The sequence below is a fragment of the Gobio gobio genome (assembly GCF_949357685.1).
Source record: "Gobio gobio genome assembly, chromosome: 5".
Taxonomy (NCBI): domain Eukaryota; kingdom Metazoa; phylum Chordata; class Actinopteri; order Cypriniformes; family Gobionidae; genus Gobio; species Gobio gobio.
Window position 1 is genome coordinate 28,845,838 of NC_137101.1, and position 20,919 is coordinate 28,866,756.

At 43.6% G+C, this 20,919-nt stretch overlaps 1 protein-coding gene across 1 annotated transcript; it reads right to left on the minus strand.

Moving 5' to 3' along the window:
• Positions 1-343: 343 nt before the first annotated feature.
• LOC307126270 (uncharacterized protein) lies at positions 344-1,399 on the minus strand (the record flags this gene model as incomplete). The annotated part of the gene is made up of 1 exon (XM_079816735.1): positions 344-1,399. One exon carries the CDS (start codon positions 1,397-1,399, stop codon positions 344-346), a length of 1,056 nt encoding a protein of 351 aa, XP_079672861.1.
• Positions 1,400-20,919: the final 19,520 nt, after the last annotated feature.

Here is a 20,919-nt window from a genome sequence, read left to right on the forward strand (position 1 = left end):
AGCGCCAAAAATTGCACAAGTGAGCGCCAAAAAATTGCACAAGTGAGCGCCAAAAAATTGCACATCACCAGTGTTTTTGTCTTTTTATGTACACATTTTTTTTTAATTATTTACAATTTCATTTTCAATTACTGCACTTTACATTTTTACATTTTGCAATGTTTGGTAAATATTTGTATTAGTTTTTTTTTGTTTAAATAAACATGTTTCTTGATACAAATGTCTGGTTCAGTTTTTTTAATCAATAGAAGAGAATAATACATAATACAATTTATGACAGTTCAGATGTCCTTAAACACAAATGGCAGTGTTACAAAAATATGGAATTGTTGTATTGAAAGAATCACTCGTTCCCTCCGTTAAAATGCATCATTAATGCAGCTCTGACGTCGGCCCCTTCTGCGTTAGCATGCTCAGGTACTGTCTGGACAGGAGGCTGAATGTTTACAGTCCTGTCTGGGTGCTCTTCAGTGAAATTGTCACCATTTTCCTCACAAATGTTATGGAGCACACAGCAGGTCAGTGCCATCCTCTTGCTCAGCTCCAGCTTGCAGCCGTTTCTTTTTAGGAGGCACCTCCATCGTCCTTTTAATCTCCCAAAAGACATATCCACAACCGATCGTGCACTGCTCAGCCTGTAATTGTAGGTGTGTTGTTCAGGGGTCAGTCTGCCAGTGTCGGAAAAGGGCTTCATGAGCCAATTCTGCATGGGGTACGCTGGATCACCTATCAGGTAATGTCCAACATCACAGCCAGAGATGGTCAAATTGTTTTGCCCAAGTAATTCCCCATCACTTAGGACCTCCCACAAATGTGACTGTCGGAGCACTCTGGCGTCATGCACACTCCCTGGATAGCCAACACAAACATCCCAGAAAAGACCTTTGCCATCCACAACTGCTTGCAGAGCAATAGAATGCCAGCCTTTCCGATTAAAATAGTCTCGTGGATAGTCCTCTGGTGCAATTATTGGAATGTGGCTGCCATCAATTGCACCAACACACTGTGGAACTCTCCAACGATTATTAAAGAAAGTGGCCATTTCTAACAACTTGTCAGCATCAGGAAATTTCATGTGGACAGGAAGCAGCACCGTGATGACTGTGTTGCAGAATTCCTGAACACAATTAAACACAGTGCTGAGGCCTACTCCAAAAAGATGGCTGATGGTCCTGTATTCACCACCCGTGGCCAGTTTCCAGATGGCAATGGCAACACGCTTTCGGATTGGGACACACAAACGGTAGTTTGTGTTCCTTCTCCCCATGACATGCTTGACCCGACTGCAGATATACTCAAATGATGCTGGGGACACACGGAAATTCTGCATGAATTGTAACGGAGTAAAATCCGGAACAATTGTGTCCCACCAGGGGTCAGATCGTGGATATGCCCACATTACAGGTGACCTCCTCCTTGCCTTCAGCTGCAAGATTGCCTGTAAAGATGTTTTTTTTTTTTAAAAGAGTCTCATTTATGGGCATTAGGGTACCTGTGTATTTTATATATATATATAAAATTGGCAACAGCAGTACAATGCAATATAGGCTAAACATTAAAGCAGCAGTAAGAATAATTAAAAATATTATATAGAATAGAACAACACTGACAATGGACACATTTTTCTGCAGATTAACTACTTTTGGTTTTAATATTGTGAGTGGTTTTTGCTTATAATACAGACATACTTTTACTTAGGTAAATTGCACTTCTAGTAGAGTTTTTACAAAACAGTGTCGTTATACTTCTTACACCAATGCTTAATACATTTTTATTTAACAACAATATTATAAGCAAAGTCGATGCTAGGATGGTAGCAACATGCTGAGGCTAAAGTTGACATCTTATTGTTAAAAATAAATGTTATGTACATACCGTTACTCTCGCCTGTAATCTCCGTCTGTACAAATTACGGCGAGCCGTACGAACACGTTGGATCCGCCGTGTTTGGATGCCGATGAAAGTCCGCAAAGCCATGAACATCAATTGCAACGCAACGTCCGCCATTGTTGATGGTGTGTTTGTGTTTGGCGCTACCGCGCTTGGCGCGCTAGCGTTGCTGGGAAAGATATGACGAATACACAGTGACGTAAGACCTGGCTCTGTTGTGGCTCTCAGCTTGTGGAAAAGCAAACGGTTCTTAGAAGGCTCCACAGTCGAACCAACTAAGAACTGGGACTAGCTCTGGCTCTGAATTAGCTCTGGCTCTGCTTTGGTGGAAAATGGGTATATGTAGTGGACACATACCTACAGTGTTGAACCACTCCAGCCGCCTGAATAGAGGGGACTGGGAGAAGTGATATAGTGAAAAAAGGGCGCAGGCTTGGCCGCCATTTTACGACACCGTTATGCTCTAGACAGAGAGCACATGTTATGACGTAGGGCGCGCTCTAGTCAGCGAACGAGCGCAGTGGAGAGAGCACGCGCGCTACCATAAGGCAGTTTTATAACTCCCTTGGCAGCAAGCGTGCGCTGCAGCGAGAACGGCTGTGACGTAAGCGCGTTCTCGATATATCCAGCAGCCTGAGTTCGCTCGTCGCTTCTCTAGCATTCTCTGTCCACGGCCATTATCAGAGCGGCGGGAGCGAGAGAAGAGGAAGAGTGAGGAGAGCTTTGGCTTGAGTTCACTCGTCTTCTGTCCGCGGCGCTTATTAGCGCGGCGGAAGTATAACCTTCTCTGTCCGCGGCCATTTTCAGAGCGGTGAGAGCGAGAAAGGAGGAAGAGTGAAGAGAAAAGAGCTCCGTATGTCCGCGGCGCCATTAGCGCGGCAGGGGTATAACATTTCTCTGTCCGCGGCGCTTATCAGCGCGACAGAAGCGAGAGAAGAGGGGAGCTCCGTATGTCCGCAGCGCCATTAGCGCGGCGGGGGTATAACATTTCTCTGTCCGCGGCGCTTATCAGCGCGGTGGAAGCGACAGAGGAGGGGAGCTCCGTATGTCCGCAGCACCATTAGCGCGGCGGGGGTATAACATTCTCTGTCCGCGGCGCTATCAGCGCGGCAGAAGCGAGAGAAGAGGGGAGCTTCGTATGTCCGCGGCGCTATTTAGTGCGTTGGAAGCATAACGTTCTCTGTCCGCGTCGCTTACAAATGCGGCGGACGCAAGAGAAGAGAGGGGAGAGCTAGTAAGCTCTTAGAAGTGGCGTTGCAGCGGCAACACACACACACACACACACACACAGACACAGTATAAAGGATATTTTAACACCGGATGGCGCAGCTGGAACAGTAGGCGGCTGAAGGCGAAGACCAGGTTGGAATCCGGCGTCCTCAGGGCTGCAGGGAGTTCCGCTGGTAGCGTTTCAACGGCGGGCTTCAATCAATCCAGAGCTCAACGAGGTGAGTCGCTGAAGAAGAAATAATCTGACGAACTAGGCGAGACAGGGTTTATACCCATGGCTATGCAAATTCTGCTGCCCCTTGTGGCGAGAATATTAGATGGACCTGATTGGTCCGTCCCGCCCAGCGGTCTCGCCATAGGTTCCTGCAGTTGCAGCGGCACAGCCAATCAGCACGCAGCTGCTTCCTGCTGAGAGCTGTGCAGCTGCACTGCGTTTTACATGGTATTTTTAGGATACAAATTTGCTTCAAAATCTCGAGGAAAGGAAATTCCCCCATAGCGTTTATCAAAACGCAATATGAGAGTACTCTCGAAAGGGAACTAACTAGCAGCATCATGAGCTGTTTATTTCCCCTGCTTGCCTGAATGCAGGGTATGGCAACTACCATTCTCTGCCATAAGTAAACGCCGCCCCTGATATAATCTATTAATATATTAACTACAGTTTATATATAAAAATATCAATTCCACTTTTACAGTTGCATGTAAAGAATTCAAAGTGTAATCAGTTAAATTAAACACACGTGTGGAGACATTTTAGCCAACGAAAAAGTAACTTGACTATGTGTCGGTTTTATACAATGCCTTGGGAGTAAAAACAGGGTTGCTTTTGTATTAAAGAGAATCACCCCTGTGCCACTGTGATGCTCGTTCTTTGAAAAACGATATCATCAAAACTTTAATGGTAGTGATCAGTTTCTGCTCATTTAACAGCAGGGCTTTTTCAGAAACAGGGCCATGATTCCAACTGCTATTGTTTGTTCTATTGTTTATACTTGGCTGGTCTAATGGAGCATGTCTGGATAACGTCCCAGCAGGGACCCCTTTCTCAGCCGTAGGGTGTTGAGGCAGCTAATTGGTCAAAGCATAAAATACCTCTTGAATCAAATCCAAAGGCTGCTGATGACGTGATGAAAGCAACATTGCTGTGTATAATGGGTTGTTGAGTGTAAACCCTGTGATAGCACAGTTGTATGTGAGAGCCTACGAAGGTTGAACAAAGAAAGATGAACCTAGGATCCCCTGTATACACAATGTTAAATGGAAACTGATTGATGCCTTTCTATAGTCTCTGTAGTCTCATATTCAGGCAGAACACCCGTCATACCATTCATTGACCATTCATAAAAAAATAACAAAATAAAAACCGTCTGAAAACATTCTCCAAAATAGAAAGGTCCAATCCCAGATAGCAACATTGTGTCGGCCCAGATCTGGCTCACATCTGGCACTTGTGGCATACTGATCTGGCCCACATGCTGCGTGGAATGACGGCCCTTGAGTGGACCACTCCTGTTTGCCAGATCTGGGCCACAAGCAGGCCAGAGCAATGCCAGATGTCAGCCAAGAACAAAGAAATAAACCAGAACTGGACCTTATCTGAGCCACAAAATCTGTGTAGATTAAATGTGGAGTCATCTCAGCCTTAATAAACCTGTTAACAAGCAGAATATGATTACCTAGGGATGGTTTTAAAATCGTCATGAAATCAATGATGTAATTTGGTTCTAACAATTGTGTTATTAATGCATTTTCATTACGAACCCTGTGTTACTGAAGCATCAGATCTTGCAGTGTTTTAACAATCAATTAGACTTATGCAGTTAATTTATTAACAAACATGAAAAAAATTAAATAAAAAAACCCTATGATGACAGGTAGACACACGCAGACATGAACAATCAGCACATGATTCTCAACAATGGTGACAATCAAAAATACCATATTGCAATGCGTGCTGGGTAACAGCATAGTACAGAACTCCCAGCATGCATTGCAGCATAAATATATTATGCAGCTGAATTTTCCTTTTATTTTGTTTGTCACCATTGATGAGATTCATACGCCAATTCTTAATATCTGTGTGTATCTGATTGACATCAGAATAACTTTTTGTGCTTTGTTAAAATCTAATAACTGATTATTATAATACAGCAGGATCTCATGCTTCTGTACACAGGGTTTATAGTGCAAATGTATTATTAACACATCATGGTGACTTCAGATGAAACACAATAGAGTTAAACTTCTGTTAATTCTCAATTCTTCTGTAGACATCTCACAGAAATAAAGTCAGTCTGGTTAGTAATGTGTGAAGCTGGTAATTCTGTTTGTAGAGTTGTTTAATCCTCCTCTGCTGAGATCTTCAGAGATTGAATGTCTTCTTTTATCTTCAGTTGATTTCATCTAAAGCTGTGGCTGAAGTCAGTTGTAGTTCTTTTCTTTCTGCTCGTCTCTTTTTCTGTTCTCTTCTCCCCTTCAGTGATTCTGCTTGTTAACAGGTTTATTAAGGCTGAGCTGACTCCATATCTAATATACACAGATTTTGTGGCTCAGATAAGGTCCAGTTCTGGTTTATTTCTTTGCTCTTGGCTGACATGTGGCATTGTTATGGCCTGCTTGTGGGCCAGATCAGTATGCCACAAGTGCCAGATGTGGGCCAGATCTGGGCTGACACAATGTTGCTATCTGGGATCTTATCTGGCTGATGAACTCTCATAATTTCCAGAAACGAGAGTTCTAAAGTTTGTATTGTTTGTATAGTTTTTCATCATGTCAAGTTTATATATCAAAATATATAAACTAATGAAGTTCATATTATTTGTGTGCTATATTCCATGTCAAGAAAAACAACAAAATTATTTGCATATAGTGACCTTTTTTAGGTGCTTTCTTCAACTGTTATCACATTATTACTCCCATTAGGGAATCTCTACTTTCGTTTGACTTTTTTTCTTGATAATCTCATAATTCTAGCTGTCCATTGATCACAATGCGAGGGGTGCTAACTCGGTTCTGCCTGACATTTTCTGCTGACTTCCTTGTTTGTGCATAACCTGTGTGTGACTTTCTTCATGGTTTGTACCAGCCAAAATCACCATGGCATGACGGATGACTGACGCCGTTAACAAAAACGTGAGTGAACCCATACCGGCCACGCTACAGACGAACGCATGATAATTTATCCTCATCAGTTTGTTTTGCCAGCTGCCACATGCGGGTCACCACCTAATCTCTAGCTGACATTTTGTCCTGTACTATGTATGCAAATACCTGCCAATCAATTTGCCCCCACCCCTCACGATGTGATTAAAACTAATTAATTGCAAGTTAAATTCAACACATTCGCCTTCCAGGCGCACAGGGTTAAAAGGACAATATGAGAACATAAACAGTTACAGCAGACCAGTAAACAGCTTTTACTGTTTTCTAAAACATCCTTCATCTTTCTTCATTAACCCTGGTAAATAAATCAAGGGCTGTAGATATGAATAATAGAATGTAAAACAGAGTGAAAAGCTGATTTAGATACCGATAACAGCTTACTGGAAGATCTGTGACATTTTATGTGTTTGTTGTGTGCTGTTTGGATTCAGTGACTATGTCCCTGAGCTAAAGGATACAAGGAACAAAACTGTAGGAATCTTACGTATACTTTTCAACAGAAAGGATTGATACTGATTTACAGCTGACAAATAAATAGCAGTGGTATTAATCTATCGTTCAACATTATCTATTTTTCGTTCTCACCTGCAATCTAGTTAGACAACGAGTTTACACTGCAGTGCAAGAGTCTGTAAAATATGTAGTTGAATGAAAATTCTTATTATGTGTTTTTAAAGCATTTGGCCATGTTGCAGTCACCATTTCATTTGCATGCCAAACGTAATATTAAACTTCACTTCTGCATTAGCTACAAATACTCATGAAGCCCATATTTTCAAGTACACAATATTGTTGTTAAATAGCATTCCAATTAATCATATTTGATTTACTGATCCCTTAATTGTACTATTCGTTTCATCACCGGATTCAAGTTTTGATGTTTTTCAAGTTTTGACTTGAAAAGCGCAAATTAAAATTACGATAAACTTTGTTTGTTTGTTTTTTGTCTTTTTGTAGTTTTGACCAACTTCTAATTTAAGTCTACAGTCTTAAAGGTCCCGTTTTTCGTGTTTTTTTGAAGCTTTGATTGTGTTTACAGTGTGCAATATAACATGTGTTCATGTTTCGCGTGTAAAAAAACAGTATTTTTCACACAATTTACTTATCTGTATACTGCTGTTTTCACTGTCCTCAAAACGGCTTGAAAGATTTCCCTGTTCTATGAAGTCCCTCCTTCAGAAATACGTAACGAGTTCTGATTGTGCCAGCGGTTCCCGTGTTGTGATTCGACAGCAGCTTAGGGCACGCAGAGCGCACGTTACCGGAAAGGTCACGCCTCTCACCATAATGGGGATGCATGCGCTCAATGATCTCTAAGTACAGCGTCTCTGGGAAAGCCAAACAAAGGTGACTTGACTCCGGGATGAAAATAACAGCGTCTATTATTACAGGTATTATAAATGCTCTAACAGCGACATTACACACTAACTAAAGTTTGAAAAATGGGATCACGAAGAACAGGACCTTTAAGATTACAACTATAGATAAAATGTCATTGTATAGGTACAGTAATGGCGTTGCTGCACTATCCTAGTCCAAATCTACCCATATCCTTTTCTAAACCTGTAGCATTAGAGAAGATGGTTGATAAGACCAATTTTTGAAGCCCCAGCACCAGAGATAAATGAAGTCAATAAGAGCATTGAAGCTTGGCCCAAAAGCCTAAAATGTGATGTTGTTCCAGGACTACCAAGGCCTTGCTACCCACCAGCTATCACTGCATGAAAAGTGGGATTTTCGTCAGTATGTGGCACTGTAGATTGCCGTGGAACTTCAGGTTTACGACTGTGCACGGCAATTTGCAGGCAACACCGAAAACTGCCGTAAATTGTCTGAAATTGACGTGGGCCTTGCTTGGCAGTTGTCCCCCCATGACCCCCCCTCCCCTTAATTCTAGGGGAGGCTTTATCATGTAAATGAACATGCTGTGAGCTACACAAATGCAAATCAGAGTAGCAGCAGGGGGAGTTTTATCTAGGTTCTGAATTTTTTTAACTAAAACAAGTTTAAAGTTTAAGTTAAAATGTTAACTTAAATTTAAGTTAAATGTACTCGTTTTAGTTCACATTACTAAATTTTTAGGGCAACCAGTTTGCTCCAATTTTTTAAGTAGATTCAACTTGTCCGGGCTCACAGTGTAAATTAATTACTCTGTATGTCATTAGCAATAACCAATGTTATGTAAAAAAAAAAAAAAAAAAACAGGACAGCAGTTCATGTCTTCAACCTTTAGAGAGGTTATGTGATGCAACAAGACAATGAACCAAAGCACACAAATAAATCAAGTAAAGCATACAGTTTACATACCAAAATTAATTTTTCCACCCTGCACTGTGAATGATTTTTTAAATGGCTATTAATCATAAATGTGAAAAGTACAAGTTTGTGTGTTTATAGTTAAGTCAGATTGTGTTTTTCTGTAATTGTCATTTAAATTGAGCTCACACCACATTTTATGAATTATCAATGCAGATTTTCAAGAGGTGGTTTCCTGGTTTAAATTATGCCAAGAGTAGGCCTAATCTAGTAAATCGCGAGTTAAAAAATTGTTGCCTGGAACAAAGATTAAGCACAGATTACTAACACCTGGACTATGAGTCCTGAACTAAAATAAACTGGATTCATTTACAGTTTTATCTAATTGCTTACACACAATTTCTGAATATACGGCTCCATTTCTTGTAACTCTACACACAAAACACACAACATGCAAAACATCAGACATCGCTTGCAAAAGCAACACTTTGTGCAAAACTATTTTAACTCTTCCAAAAATGTTGTTTTTGCATATATCTAACTACACACAAATATGCACAACTGAGGAATTTACAGTTGATCTGAAATCAGCTGAACTGAATCAACACTGAAGTCACTTGAGCTGAATATTGACACTATATTGGCTTGTTAGAGCCGGTTTACAGCAGAATTTGTTTTGAACTTGTTACTGAAGCTGCTATGAAACAATATATTTTGTTGTATGCATATTCTTTATTTCTCAAACCTTAGTTTTGATTTCTAAGTGATCAATTTATGTATAAGTGTTTTTACACATGATCATTGGCTGTATGGGTCCTCAGTAAATTAATGTGGCATTTAAATGGCAAAAGTTATTCTTGTCTCTATAACTTAACGAAAACAGTGCGTGTTGAAACCATAGACCGTAAAAAACAGCCATAAGTCACGCGTTTCATATAAAGAGATTTGGCCCCGGGCGCGTTCCATAGTAGAGCCCTAGTCCAATGACGTGCGAGGTCGAGGTCATGGCCATGACGCGTAGAAGACGAGCTTTAAACTTTTTTTTTTTTAACATTTCCTATGTTTTTTGCTGCTTTCCTTTTTCGCGATCAACTATGACAGGACGCCGTCTTCAACTCTGCATGGACGCGACCAACTTTTTCGACTAATTTTCAGGAGGCTGTCTTCGTCTTCACAACTCTGAGACAAACTGCAGGCGCTATGAACAAGGGCATGGGTAATGTAACGTTACGTTTTAAAGAATATGCTTTTATTCAGCTGTATAAGGAAATGGATGCGTTAATAGATCCGAGCTTAAAACTGCACATTTTGTTTTCACAGACTATCCTCGCCTCATAACGAAGCCGTAAGCTCTTATCTGCTTGGAGCGATTTCCGCGAGTCCAGATTTAACCGCTGATCACGACAAAATTGTGTGTAAGTAACTTCTAATGTGTTTCTCATTCCTTGTTTAATTTTACCGTGACTGTTTTTATTAATACCAGTCTCATGCAATTGTTTTCCAGCTGCCTGTAAGACGTATTATGAATCGACACGCCGCAGCTTCAGATACAAACAACCTGAACTTACATAGCAGGCGGAAACTGCAGATGGGAGTTTTACTTACTCAAACATGTTCTGAGGGCAGAAAGGAAAATGATTGGTTTACAGATTCAACCAATGAAATTGAAGCAGAGGCGGGCCAAAAGTTTTGTACGTGTGGAGGGAATCCCCCAGACTGAGCCGTTATCGCTGATCTGGAGAGAATGCCTTCATAACAAGGTAAGTGTATTTACTTTCAATTTTGTTAAAATTTCAACATCCTCCAACGTTTACTAAGATAATTAGCGAACATTAGAAATGCACAGAGCTAATAATCATCGTCTAGATGTCCTATCACATGCATTTTAATTTGACTGCTTCATTGCTCGAACACATCAAAGCTGCTTATGGTATCACTGGTAACACTTAATAAGGTATAAATTAGTTAACTAAGTATGTCAACATGTCCATCTTGATGAGTATTCTAGCAGACATAGTCTGTATATGCCTTAAGTAAACTTTATACAGTCGAGAAAGACGACGCATATCCGAGTTTTAGGTCTTAAAGGGGCAGTAGCCTTTACTGCTGTCTGTTTAATGTCAAACAACAAAAGACAAGGACATCACTCACTGCTCTTGATTGAATAGCTTTTGTAAGTTTAATAGGATTAATCTTTCATTTATACAGTCAAATATGCTATGTTATTTTACATTTGATCAATTTCTGTACCTGAAAACGTCTCGGTTACGCATGTAACCCTCGTTCCCTGAGGAGGGAACGGAGACGTACGTTAGTGACCAACGAATGGGGGTTTCGCTTAGAAGCCAATCATCTTCGAGTATTCAACAGCGCCCATTGGCAGTGCCAATGCCATGGGCATGCGGAATTTGCATGCGTAACTCCGCCCCACCTCGTGGGTATATAAGGAAGTACGCTGGCAACATCGCATTATGTTACTGCTGCAGGAGCCAAGACTGAACTCCGCGTTCCAGGCAGCACAGCTGACGTGGCAAAGGAAACGTACGTCTCCGTTCCCTCCTCAGGGAACGAGGGTTACATACGTAACCGAGATGTTCCCTTTCGTTCAGTCACTACGACGTACGTTAGTGACTAACGAATGGGGGTTCCAATACAACAACGCCACTCAACTGTCATCCAGGCCCGAACTTAAGTCACGCTTCGTCAACCGAAAATGCTTGCAGGTCCCCGACCCTCTTAAGCGAGGCCAATGCGGTCAGCAGAGCCGTCTTCATAGACAAGAACTTAATCTCAGCCGACCGCAAAGGCTCAAAGGGAGGCCTCTGCAGAGCACTTAAGACTACTGAGAGGTCCCAAGAGGGAACGAGAGGAGAGCGAGGAGGATTCAGTCTCCTCGCCCCCCTCAGGAACCTGATGATCAGGTCGTGCTGACTTACCTTTTTGTCTCCCAGGAGATCGTGGTAGGCAGATATTGCGGCCACATACACTTTAAGGGTGGAGGGAGACAGCCTTCGCTCCACCCCCTCCTGGAGAAACGATAGCACGGACCCAATCGGGCATTTCCAGGGGTCTTCTTGGCGGGAAGAACACCATGTGACGAAGAGGTTCCACTTCAACGCATAGAGACGTCGCGTAGACTCAGCTCTAGCGGAAGTGATGGTAGCGACCACCGCAGGTGGAAGGCTACTCAAACCTGCCGCGTCCTGTCCAGAAGCCACACGTGGAGCTTCCAGAGCACTGGACGCGGGTGCCAAAAGGTGCCCCGTCTCTGAGTGAGGAGGTCCGGTCTCAAAGGAATAGGCCAGGGAGGGGCTGTCGCAAGGAGTAAAAGTTCTGGGAACCAGGTCTGGCCGTGCCAGTACGGGGCGACCAACATGACCTGCTCCTTGTCCTCCCTGATCTTGCACAGTACCCATGCAAGAAGGCTCACTGGGGGAAACGCATACTTGCGTAGCCCTGACGGCCAGCTGTGCGCCAGTGCATCCGTGCCAAGGGTGCCCTTGGTCAGGGAATAGTACAGGGAGCAATGGGAAGAGTCCTGGGAGGCAAACAGATCTACCTGTGTGTCGCCGAACCGTTCCCATATCAGCTGGACCGTCTGGGGGTGGAGTCTCCACTCTCCGGGGAGAGGCTGAAACCGTGAGAGCTCGTCGGCTGCACAGTTCAGGTCTCCGGGGATGTGGACAGCACGAAGGGACCTCAGGTGCTTCTGACTCCACAAAACGAGATGGCGGGCGAGTTGAGACATACGGCGGGAGCGTAGACCGCCCTGGTGGTTGATGTACGCTACTACGGCCGTGTTGTCTGTCCTGACTAGTACATGTTGACCCCTCAGCAACGCTCGGAAGCGGTGCAGGGCGAACCGTACTGCCAGTAACTCGAGGCAATTGACATGCAGAAGGCGCTGGGGTCCTATCCAGGAGCCCGCGGCTGCTTGTCCATTGCACATGGCACCCCAGCCCGTGGATGATGCATCTGTTGTTGAACAATATGCCTGGAAACTCGTTCTAAGGACACTCCGGTCTGTAGAAAGCTGAGGTTCGACCACGGGGTGAGCGTCTGTAAGCAGGCCCGAGTCACTTGTACCCGGAGCGTGCCAGACCGCCATGCCCATCTCGGGACTCGATCGCGTAGCCAGTGCTGAAGCGGTCTCATATGAAGCAATCCGAGCGGCGTCACCGCGGCTGCAGATGCCATATGCCCCAGGAGCCTCTGAAATAGTTTCAGTGGAACCGCACTCTTGCCCTCGATTTTACGAAGGGAAGTCAGCAGAGACTGCGCGCGCTCGCTCGAAAGCTGCGCGCACATGGCGACCGAGTCGATATCCATACCGAGAAAAGAGATCCTCTGCGCGGGGCAAAGTTTGCTCTTCTCCCAGTTGACCCGAAGGCCCAGACGGGCTAGGTGATGGAGCACCAAATCTCTGTGTCCGCAAACCTGCTCTCGAGAGTGACCCAGTATGAGCCAGTCGTCGAGGTAATTCAGGATGCGAACCCCGTGCTGCCGAAGGGGCGCAAGGGCTGCCTCTGCAATCTTCGTAAACACGCGAGGGAACAGAGATAGCCCGAATGGTAGAACTGCGTACTGATATGCCCGCCCCTCGAAAGCAAACCGTAAGAACGGTCTGTGTCGAGGTAGAATGGAGACATGGAAGTAGGCGTCCTTCTGGTCGATCGCTGCAAACCAATCATCTGGACGAACGCATTCGAAAAGGCGTTTCTCTGTCAACATCTTGAACGGAAACTGGTGAAGGTAACGGTTCAAGACGCGCAGGTCCAGGATTGGTCGTAGCCCACCGGTCTTTTTGGGTACAATGAAGTACGGGCTGTAAAACCCGTAATTCATCTCGGATGGAGGGACAGGTTCGATCGCACCCTTCGCCAGTAGGGTGGCAATCTCCGCTCGCATGACGTAGTGACGTAGCTCACATGATCATAGTGGAACGGACTCCCCGGAAGCAGGGAGGAACCTGCGCGAACTGAATCGCGTAGCCGCGCCTGACGGTCCGCGCGACCCAGCGGGACAGCCCTGGAAGCTGAAGCCAGACATCCAGAAACTGCACCAGCGGGGTCATACGGAGTACAGACGTACCCGGTGTGGGCTTGCAGGGATGCAGCGTCACCGGCCCGGACATGGGAGGCTGAGGGGCGTCCCGGTGCGGGGGCACGGTTGACTGCTGCGTCCTGACAGAGGAGACCAGGGAAGGACGCACGTTCCACTGGGGTCTGCTCTGCCAGGAGGCTGGCGACAGAGTGGGATGCGAGTGGCGGGACCCGTGGGTGGCGCGCACCGTCATCACCGGACTAAGGGATGGGAGTGTTAATTCTTTCTTTGACCAACATAGGGTGCTGCTGACCCGGGGGCCAGCAGCTGAACAAAGGATTCTCCCCCGGCCCTCCACCGGGGGAAGGAGTGGTCCTGCTACCATCTCCTCGAAAGAATTTCCCATCCCTGAGCCGTCCGTCTCAGGAGCACCGCTTGGCCTGGCGTTTAGCGGGGCGCGGGGCGGCCTGAGGGGACTTGGACGCCTTCCTACGGCTTCCTCCGCGACCCGGCCCGGGTGAAGGCTGCTGCTTGGACCGGGTGGGAGGGGCGGGAGCCTTAGGAGGGCGTCCTCGGCGTGGAGCAGACTGAGGCGACTGTGCCGGCGGCTGGGTGGAGGCAGCAGCTGGCCGCCGGGGCAGTACGTATTTGATAGCCTCAGTCTGCTTCTGGGCGATTGAGAACTGTTGGGCAAAGTCCTCAACCGCCCCGCCGAAAAGGCCGGCCTGGGATATGGGGGCATCGAGGAACCGGGTCCGCTCTGTGTCCCGCATATCGGCCAGGTTCAGCCACAGGTGACGCTCCTGGACCACATTTGTGGACATCACTTGACCCAGGGAGCGTGCGGTCACCTTCGTCGCCCGGAGAGCGAGGTCGGTGGCGGCACGCAGCTCATTTAAGAGCCCCGGATCAACTCCACCCTCGTGCATGTCCTTGAGGATCCTGGCCTGGTAGACCTGAAGGATCGCCATGGCATGCAACGAAGCGGCAGCCTGCCCCGCGGCTCTGTGCGATTTCGCCACCAAGGTTGATGTGAATCGACAGGCTTTGGAGGGGTGCTTAGGATCACCACGCCAGGTTGAAGCGCTCTGAGGACACAGTTGCATCGCAACAGAATGTTCAACTGGAGGGACCCCAGTGTACCCTTTAGCTGCCGCCCCATCGAGGACGGAGAAGGCGGAGGAAGTCGCCGAACGGTCACGGGAAGACAACGGGGACTTCCAGGACCGCGCAAGTTCCTCATGAAGCTCTGGAAAGAAAGGTATTGGGGGCGGGGACTGACGGTTGTCAGCGCGCGCTCCCAAAAAACAATTTCGAGCCTTGAGCGTTCGGGACAGGGCGGAGGGTTCCACTCTATCCCTAAGCTCGCGGCTGCCCGAGACAACATGGCTGTCAGCTCTGGGTCCGACTCGGGCAATGCTGGCGCGCCCGAATGCGGCAGCACAGCCGAGTCATCATCCTCAGAGGACTCGAGCCCACCTTGTGATGCGGTGACCGACATCGCATCTTCCTCCGGAGCGCCAAACGAGATGCGCGGGGGGGGCAGGAGCCGGCCCCGCGATCTGCGTCTGAACACTCGCGGGTTGCAGTGTGCAAGACGGGGGTGTGGCCCGAGGCAAGAGCGTCGGGGCTTTGTTCCACACCGTAACCGTCAGGTCACCCTGACCACCAGCCGAAGTACTGGGCCTCTGGGACTCAGTAGATCGGGGTGTGGTAGAGGGGACTCTCACTTCAGTACGAAGGTCATGGAGTCTTGACCGCAACACCGCGATGGTCATGTTCCCGCAGTGGGAACATGACTCATCCACAAACGCTGCCTGGGCATGTTGAAAGCCCAAACATACCAGGCAGTGTTTGTGCCCATCAGAGGGAGATAACGAACGGCCACACCCAGAAGTACACGGACGAGACATCCTGAAAAGGACGCGTCACGTGTAAGCTCTTTTAGGAGAGGAAGCTTCGCAGAGAACGCCGAAGCGCCCAGGGACAACACACCAGCTGTCTAGCGGACCACTAATGATAGATATAGGCCTACCTGAAAAACCTGAAAAGCATAGTTTATTTTATTAGTATCTTTGCTCAATAGTATTTATTTGTGCTGCTGCTTGTATTTAAATTATTTGTTCTTATTATTTTCTTTATTTTTATTTGACAGTAGTTATTTTTTCCCTGAACATAGGAAATACTGAACCGTACCGAAACCGTGAAGCTAAAACCGTGATACAAACCGAACCGTGAGCAAACTGTACCGTTACACCCCTAACGTAATGTATGCGAGGGGGTGCCACAAAATGGAGAACATTTTCAAAGGGTGCCATGTCTGAAAAAAGGTTGGGAAACACTGGTCTAAATGTCCTATCACATGCATTTTAATTTGATTGCTTCATCGCTCGACCACATCAAAGCTGCTTATGGTGTCACTGGTAACACTTAATAAGGTATACATAAGTTAACTACATTTGTTAACATGAACTAATAATGAACTGCACTTATAAAGCATTTATTTATCTTTGTTAATTTTAATTTCAACATTTACTAATGCATTATTAAAATCTTACTAACATTAATGCACTGTGAACTAACATGAACAAACCATGAACAGCTGGATATTATGAACTAACGTTAACAAAGATGAACTAATGCTGAACAGAGATGTTGTTCACGGTTAGTTCATGTTAACTAATGCAAAGTGTTACCGTGTCACTGCAGTAAAAAATGCTTTTCCAAAACTGCTCGCTGTCTGTGGAGCTGATGCAAAAATTCAGATGATATCAAGGCAGAAGTACTCAATAGGTTTGTATCGCTTTGTTATTATTAGTGTTTAACGCGCTGCCCTCAGGGCAGAAGTACTCAATAGGTTCGTATCACTGTGTTATTATTAGTGTTTAACGCGCTGCCCTCAGGGTAGAAGTACCCAATAGGTTCGTATCACTGTGTTATTATTAGTGTTTAACGCGCTGCCCTCAGGGTAGAAGTACTCAATAGGTTCGTATCGCTGTTATTATTAGTGTTTAACGCGCTGCCCTCAGGGTAGAAGTACTCAATAGGTTCGTATCACTGTGTTATTATTAGTGTTTAACGCGCTGCCCTCAGGGCAGAAGTACTCAATAGGTTCGTATCACTGTGTTATTATTAGTGTTTAACGCGCTGCCCTCAGGGCAGAAGTACTCAATAGGTTCGTATCACTGTGTTATTATTAGTGTTCATCGCGCTGCCCTCCGGGCTGAAGCACTCAATAGGTTCGTATCACTGTGTTATTATTAGTGTTTAACGCGCTGCCCTCAAGGCAGAAGCACTCAATAGGTTCATATCACTGTGTTATTATTAGTGTTTAACGCGCTGCCCTCAGGGCAGAAGTACTCAATAGGTTCGTATCACTGTGTTATTATTAGTGTTTAACGCGCTGCCCTCAAGGCAGAAGTACTCAATAGGTTTGTATCACTGTGTTATTATTAGTGTTTAACGTGCTGCCCTCAGGGCAGAAGCACTCAATAGGTTCGTATCGCTGTGTTATTATTAGTGTTTTACGCTCTGCTCCATTTGTTCTATATAGTATACGTATTTTTATCCGGTTTTTATTTTCAGTTGATCTTTTTTTTACTAGTTTTATACAGTAGTCTAGTAACTGTATACATGTTTAGTTTATTTAACAGTGACCATGCACATCACAGTTGTTGTGTGAGTTAGCTTAATAGCTCATTTACATCTGTAGTCCCATGGCAGGATGTTACATAAAAATAACAGTACTCCATTCCAATCCAGAAAAAAAGATGATAATAATGTCATATCACAAATTACAATATCAAATCACATTTAAAAAATAAAAAATAAAATTTTTATATATATATATATATATATATATATATATATATATATATATATATATATATATATATATATATATATATATATATATATATATATATATTTAATTCTTAAACAATTGCTTTATTATTGACTTGTTCTTTTATTCTTCAGTTACCTGGGTGAGCTGGCAGCAACTGGACGACTTAAAGGAGTGAAGAGTTCTCTGAAGCTGGCTAGTCTATGATTACTGGATGCAAAAATGGAGATGTATGATCTAGTATCACTATGCAAAACTGTCTTTAAAATAAGCAAGTTTCTTTTGAACTGCATTAAAATTAATGTGTGCCACTCAAACCTGCAATAAATAAATATAAAACTACCATTTTAATTCAGTCTGTACTTTGCTGTTTGATGATTGTGCAAAATGAAAGAACAAATCTTGATTGTAAATAATAAGTTCACTAATTATATTTTTATTGTACAGCCTTTTGGTCCAAATATTACAATAAAATATAGTTATGACATTTCATTTATGCAATTACAAAACAAATCCAGAGAAACAAAAATATAAAATACAGCAATATATCACAACAAAAAGGTAGAGCAAAGATAAGTTTTATAATTAAACTACTTTTAACTAGTTTATTTTATCATTCTTAGAGGTTGTCAAGTGCTTTTGAATTTTAGTTTTAGATAACATGAATCATGGACATCCTCATTTTCACACATTTCCTGGATCACTTTCTTTTGATGGAGTAAACTTGGCTGCCAGGAACATTACATCACTGACCAGCTCACCTCACTGCATCTGAAATGTAAACAAATAGAATTACTAGAAAAATCATAAGATCTAAGCAACAAAGACAGACTCATTACTCCCTCAAAATTGACAATTTCCTATTGGCAAGTAAAACTTGTCAAAATAGCACTAAGGTCAACAAAATACAAAATAGCACTAAGGTCAACAAAATAGCACTAAGGTCAACAAAATAGCACTAAGGTCAGTTATGTTGCTACATTGTGTTAAACGAAAAGGCACTTTTCTTTTCATAAATAAGCAACCACAATATTGTTGTATTAACACTCAGGAGGTGAGCATCTCCTCTGCAATTCAGAGACCAGATAGGTAGAGACCAGATGTAATATCAAATTAGAACAGAGCTACAACTACAACTACAGTGATGTTATCCGGAGCATTGTACTACAGTGATGTAGTTGCAGATGTTTGCGGGAACCCATGAAGACCATTGGTCTTCATTTGGTGCATTAATCCGGAGCATTGTATTCCGATTACAGTCAGTTTAAAATTCTAATCTGAATGAAAACGCTCCATGTAAACACCTCAGTCTGAATAAAAATGCCCAAACTGATTGAAATTTCAGGCATGGGAAGAGGCATTTTTACTGCTTGATAAATATAAGCAGCACTCATCGTCATGTGTGCTCATCATCATCTCCTAATCACGAACTGAAATAGATCAATATTAAGTATTTTTAAAACAAAAGAATATAAGTAATGGCAGGATAATAGGTAATATGCGCCAACAGCGGTAAGCTCTATATGCGTGCAGAAGCTTACTGTCACAGCCAACGCCCACTAACACACAGACATCGTCACCAGGGGGCGTATTACAGAAACATCTTAACTTTAGAATCCTATCTTATCTGTTTGGTAACCATGGCAATTTTAGTTAGGACCGCATTTAGGACAAACGTTATTACAGAATGACATTTCTTAAGTGCATAATCTTATCTTAACTATGGATAGGAAATGGGTTTTACAGAAGCATCCTAACTCGACAAAAAATCCTAAAAGCTGACTTAACTTTAGGACAACCCCACTGGTGTCCTAACTTCAAACCTTTTTGAAATCCAACGGTAAAAATCACAGTACAAAAATCCTTTTTCGAGAGAGCGTTACATTTATTAATGATATAAGATGAAGAGCAGCGACGTTTGATGGTGGAGAGACCTTTGGAGACCGTGCTGTGCTTTGATGATAACATTTTTATAAATAAAAACAGACTCCCACGACACAATTTTGCAGTTAGTTGATGAATTGCGACCAACATTACAGAGGCCAACGAGATGTGTAGAGGTCTTACAATGACAGCAGCGCAGCCTAGTGAACACACTGCCGCTCATCCTTAAAGGGTGATTTTTGATGAAATCTGAGAGCTGTCTCACTGCGCGAGAACTGAGATTACGGCGTTCTTCTTCTACTACTACTTGTTACTGGCTGCTCACTCTTTCGGAGTAGGGTTAATCTCAGTTCTCGCGCATGCGTCGTGGCACTCCCGCGAAATCTCGTCAGAGGCTCAAATTGAACAACAATAATAGTGTGATAAAGTCGTTATTTTTGTTGTTTTTCCGCTCAAAAAGTATTTTCGTCGCATGATAGACTTAATACAGAGCCACTGTAGTCATTTGGACTCCTTAAATGACGTTTTTACTTACTATTCTGGGCCATCAAGTTTCATTCCCTCTGAAAGCCTATGGAGGAGTGAGACAGCTCTCAGATTTCATCAAAAATATACTAAATTATGTTCCGAAGATGAACGAAGGTCTTACATGGTTGGAACAACATGAGGGTGAGTAATTACTGACAGAATTTTCATTTTTGGGTGAACAAACCCTTTAATAAGAATCAATGTATATTTTATAGGGAAGTCTATGTAGTGTTTTATTTTTACATTTATTAATTCAATTTCATACTTAAATGTTGCTGTACAGCTCTGAGCTGCCAGTGTAAATCTTTATAAATATATATTTATTTTATATTATACAGTACACTAGGAATGTGTACAAGGTTTTTTAAAAGTAAAGTTTTAAGTTTAAGTAAGGTTTTTCAAGTCTTTTAAGTAAAATAAAGAAAGAGTATTGCAAAAAAAAAAAAAAAAAAATTCCACCTTAAGCTCTTGCCATTCGGCTAAGAATAGAATAGCAAAAATCTGAATCGAACCGAAAACCGTGGTAAAAAAAACCGAGGTATGTATTGAACTGTGGACTTACTGTATTGTTGCATCCCTACTTTGTTCCTACATGAACTGCCTACCTCTTTGCACTTCAATAAAAAAAAAGACTTTGTGGTATTTGGCATATTAGTTTTTGGGGGGTTATTTTTCCTGTAAAGATATCGAGATATATATCATATATCGAGATATAGCTTTTTGCTCCATATCGCCCAGCCCTAGTATAAAGTGTTTTAATTCTATAAAATATGGTGTAAAACCGCCAAAGTGCTGCCCTCTTAAGGTTGAACGGTGGCTACTGCAGTTGAATTTTCCTATTGGACGTTGTGGTACATCGTGACGTAGGATGGCACTTCCAACGGCTCACTATCCGCGCCCCTGGCACGAGCTCACCACGCCCTCAGAAATGTTTTCCCCAATCACATGATGAGAACGGCTTCACTCCAGTATGAACTGTCATGTTACATGAAGTAGAAACATTATGAATGAAACTGACTTGACACTTGCTTTAACATTGTATTGAAGAAAATGCGGTTAAATAATGCAGTTGTCAGTAC